Consider the following 4897-nt stretch of genomic DNA (forward strand, 5'->3'; position numbering starts at 1 on the left):
GTTTGGAAACTAGGTCACTACCCATGGAAGACCAGGTTTATTCCATTTGGAAACTAGGTCCCAACCCATTTAAGACCAGGTTTGCTCCATTCAGAACCTAGGTTACTACCGATGTATTACCAGGCTTGTTCCATTTGGAAACTAGGTCACTACCCAATTAAGACCAGGCTTGTTCCGTTTGGAGACTAGGTCCCAACCCATTTAAGACCAGGTTTGTTCCATTCAGAACCTAGGTTACTACCGATGTATTACCAGGCTTGTTCCATTTGGAAACTAGGTCACTACCCAATTAAGACCAGGCTTGTTCCGTTTGGAGACTAGGTCACTACCTATTTAAGACCAGGTTTGCCCACAACCCCACATTAGCTTATTCAATTAATAATTAAAGTACTGTTGCTAGGTTAGACAGTTTTATTTTTCTTTAAATATCTTCTAACTGAAGCACACTTTTCATTAATGATACATGTAACTTTTTCTAAAGTAAGTTCCATGTCATTACATTTTCTTCTGACGTAAACTAAAAAATTACATATTTATTTATCTGTGTACGTTGCAGGTTGTTATATAAAATTATACCTGTAACTGCCTGCAAAAGTTGTTTTGGTATCCCTTTGTTGCCCCTCTTGCCCTGGGCGGTCATATTGCTCAACTCTTCTGAGGTGAAAAGCGTTGTCAATATTATTCGAATAACTTTTCCAGGGTCGTCATTAGGAGTCAGGTCAAAGATAGCTTTTTCTTTATCTTTGACTCTGACTCCTAATCCCTGAACTAATTCCACCTGCAAAAATTAATTAAGGTTAGTAAAATGCCTCCATATTGACAAGTTTCCTTAAATACCAAAACTGCAGGACTGTCTGTAATTTTAAATTTTGGTGTGTCTACATCTAGCTTTCTAACAGCCTGTAAATTTACGTAAAGGTATATATATTAATTACATTGACTATATTGTATGAAAACTAACCGTAGACTGTTGACCACAGGAGCCAGGGTTTCCTTTCAAACAATCAACCAAAAGTTCTAGAAACTCCATTTTGGATGGAGTAGCTAAAAGTACAAAATGAGTAAATATTTAGTACATGCATAATATATAAATCAAATTGCTTATTCGCAAACCCAATTCCTTCAGTCGTTGAAACTTAGTGGTAAAACTACGGAAGAAAAAACTTTTAGGGATAATTAAAAAATATCTAAGAATTAGGTTTAAATAAAATACTTCAATCCATCAGATGATGATTCATCACAATTAACATTTCTTCCTGGACCTTCTAGTTGATCAGGTGCTATTCCATCTCCAACTTCTGCTTGATCAGGCGCTATTTTGTCTCTAGCTCCTGCTTGATCAGGCACTAAACATTTTGGAACCAATATTTAATGGTCTCGATTATAAATAGCTTAGAGGGCTCTCTGCCAAATATAGATTGCCAGTGGAAAACAAAAAAATCTTGACGAAAGCTCTTCGCTTAAAATAAAAGTGAAGCGATGTTGGGGTGCAGCTATTACTTTTTAATGAGGCATTATTAAATACTAACTCTGACCCTAATGTTTGGGGTTAAGTCTACCACAACCCTGATATAATTTGGACCTCATACAAACACCAGTAGAGGTTGAGCCAGCAAGTTAAAGAAAAATGATTTTAGATATACCTTCTGTCGTTGGTTTTGAGTTAATACTTACTAACTCCTTTACAGCTACTTTCAGCTGTTTAGGCCTCCTAAAAAATATAATTAGCATGTAATATTAATTTTCATACCTTAAGTCATATTTACCTGTTACTGATATCTTCTATCTGATTATTACCGAAGACGTACTGAGAGGTGTTACTGTAGAAAAAAATTTTAAGTTTCTTATTCTTATAAGATAACATATCAGTCATTTACCCAGCCCTGTCCTCTAAATTTTGTGGATACGCTACTCCTGCACCTGGTTCCTGAAGAAACTGAAAGCATTTGGCTTGTAATTAAACTTGTATTTATTAAAAAATTGACTTACATCTGATTGATGGTCTGCCAGGACCATTTGCGTTTCCCGTATTAAATCACCAAATGTCGTTTGCTGACCTAGGGATCCGCCAACAGCATGAATTGGCTCTATGTAAAAGTTCGAACCATTATGGAAATTGTTAGTATCTGCACCAGTTATCTCTAATGGAACACTATAGTTGTCGAGTGGCTGGGCATCAGAGTATCCATCATTGATGTTATCTTTCTCGATTTGTTCGGGGATATATGTCGAGTTTTCTTTGTTTGGTGGTTCGGCAAACTTCTCTGGTGTTGAGACACTCGAGGTTTGACTAATGCAATTTTGTGAGGTGCTCGATCCATTTTCCGCATTAGCTTTTGCTGGTGGAGAAACTAACTCCCATGGGTTTTGTAGCCTTTCAACAGCCAGGCAGCTTTTAATTGTGGTGTTATTTTTGGCTGCTTTTATTACTTTTGCTGTAATTTTTTGTTTTTTAGCCATTTTCTTTTTTTCAACCTTATTTTTCCTTTTTGTAGTGTTTGTTGGCTCTACAACAGTTGGTAGTGCAAGAGCAGACAGTTCAATTTTTTTTGTGTAACTAATTTGCAAATTTTCCAAAAGTGGACGGTCTGAAAGTTTGATAGTTATATTAAATTTTGGATGTATAAGTATTTTAACCATAGAACAATTTAAGTTTATCAAGCACCGCTAACTCAATCATAAATGGCAACGCTCATGTCGGAAAATGTTGAAACCAACATGAGCGAACACACGCTAGGTCAATTTTGTTCCAAGGCATGCAGTACTAGCTTTACAAAATTTAATTCAACGCTAAGCTTGGAATGTGAAAGATAACCGCATTAAATTGTTCAGAATATTTCTCAAACTCTGTCAGTAATGTAAAACTTACCAGGGTCAATTTTGATTATTGTGGCCTGGTAACGCTGGTTCTTCCATTGCACTTCGCACACTTTTCCATCAATTCTATCTTCTAGCCTAATTTTTGATATTGGGACAATGCTTGTTTTTACCTCTTTATGCCAAAAAACCAAGGCCATTAAATTCTTTTGTTTAGTTATTGCCAGATTGTTCCTTTCACAACTACTATTCAATAGAGTTTTCAGTTCTTCATCTGTAATATCAATTGACATTTTTACCCTCAGCAGCCTCTGTCAGCAGATATAAATTGAATATAAAATGGAGACCGATAGGATTAGGACGCGCGTTTTTCAAGACAATGAAACTAATGCTTTCACAAGGTTGTGCAATACCAAGGAAACACGTTGGTAGTGTAGGGCTGCCAGATCTAGAAAAAGTGTATTTTTCATTATATTTTTCAGATCTGTAATGCCATAAAATTGTAAACTTTTGAGTACTATGAGGCGTATTCCACAATTTTATTAACCTTTTTTGGTTAATTTTGGTAGTATATTTTAATGGTTGTCCATTTTTATGGCACTGGGTTTTGGTTCATTTTCCATAAATCTATGGACTGGCAACCTCCATTATTTAAACCCCACCGTTTTTTCTTAACTTGCCGATTTGCTGTATTATATATTTGAGATAAAAATTTGGTTTTACCATGAAAATTTCCAACAGAATAAAAAGGTGTCCAAGTTATAAAGATGGAAATATTTCAAGAGCCACGCGTTATCGTATGATTTCAAAGTTAAAAGCCCAAATGGGTACAAAGCTTAATCTGCCTAAAACAAAGAAAGCGCCTGGTAATAACATTACTGATTTTATTTTTAGCCTAATTTTACTAAGACTTTTTCCCATAACTATAGTATTAACTGAAGCTGAAGAACATGCTCTAAGAGAGCCTATGGAGCAGGTGTACCACAAAAGAGATAATGAGAATGAAAGACATGTTATTGAGGTGCCGATAGCTAATGAGATGCAAGAGCAAGGTGGAGTCGAGTCACCGAGCGACAGTGAAGGAGGAGATTCACCGAGCGACAGTGAAAGAGGAGAGTCACTGAGCGACAGTGAAGGAGGAGATTCACCGAGCGACAGTGAAAGAGGAGAGTCACCGAGCGACAGTGAAGGAGGAGAGTCACCGAGTGACAGTGAAGGAGGAGAGTCACCGAGCGACAGTGAAGGAGGCGAGTCACAGAGCGACAGTGATGAAGAATCCGACGATGAACCCACTGATATTTTTTTAAATAATGAGGCTGGACCAATATACAATGGTGCTTTATTAACGCTAGTTGAAAGTGTATTGGCCATTTTTCTCTTTGCCTCAAGGCATTCATTAACTAACGAAGCAATAGGAGACCTTCTATTGTTAATTAAAATGCATTGCCCAAACCCAAATATATGCATAAAATCCCTCTATCATTTCAAAAAGTACTTTGAACATTATAATCCTTCAATGAAGCACCATAAGTTCTGTGCCAAATGTTTACATGAGTCAGTTAATAACCAAAAAAATTGTGAAAATTGTGCTGAAGATTTGAGTATTGATAATAATGTTTGCCACCAAATGGACCTATCAATAAAACACCAACTGAGGGCAATGATGAAAAGACCTAATTTCTATAATTTGCTGCAGACACGATTCGATGAGGTTGAAACTGGAAACATAAATAGCATTTTCAATGGATCTTTGTATAAAAAATATTATGACAACAATGGATTCCTTTCAAATCCAAATAGTATTTCATTTACTTGGAATACGGATGGTGTGCAGTTATTCAACTCATCAAAAAAAAGCATGTGGCCATTATATCTTTCCGTAAACGAGCTTCCTTATAAGGAGAGAATTCAACAAAAAAATGTTATTGTGGCAGCAGTTTGGATTGGTATGACGCAACCGGTTATAAATTGTTTTTTTACTCCATTGAACCAAGCTATCAAGAAGCTTTCTCAAGGTTTTCAAGTAACTTCGCCAGATCGAAATGAACCCTTTATTATTCGCAGTATGGTGCTTTGTGGC

General features: G+C 36.3%; 1 protein-coding gene across 1 annotated transcript; it reads right to left on the minus strand.

The window, feature by feature from the left end:
- Positions 1–401: 401 nt before the first annotated feature.
- On the minus strand, positions 402–1817 carry LOC149944895 (uncharacterized). Its single transcript, XM_090176386.1, has 8 exons — positions 1767–1817; positions 1675–1711; positions 1214–1346; positions 1114–1148; positions 962–1044; positions 838–900; positions 577–778; positions 402–517 (listed from the first exon to the last, which is right to left on the minus strand). Coding segments are annotated over exons 2-8 (633 nt in total). The 5' UTR covers positions 1676–1711; positions 1767–1817.
- Positions 1818–4897: the final 3080 nt, after the last annotated feature.

This window comes from Leiobunum rupestre, chromosome 5 (genome assembly GCF_980474605.1).
Source record: "Leiobunum rupestre chromosome 5, qqLeiRupe1.1.hap1, whole genome shotgun sequence".
NCBI lineage: Eukaryota > Metazoa > Arthropoda > Arachnida > Opiliones > Sclerosomatidae > Leiobunum > Leiobunum rupestre.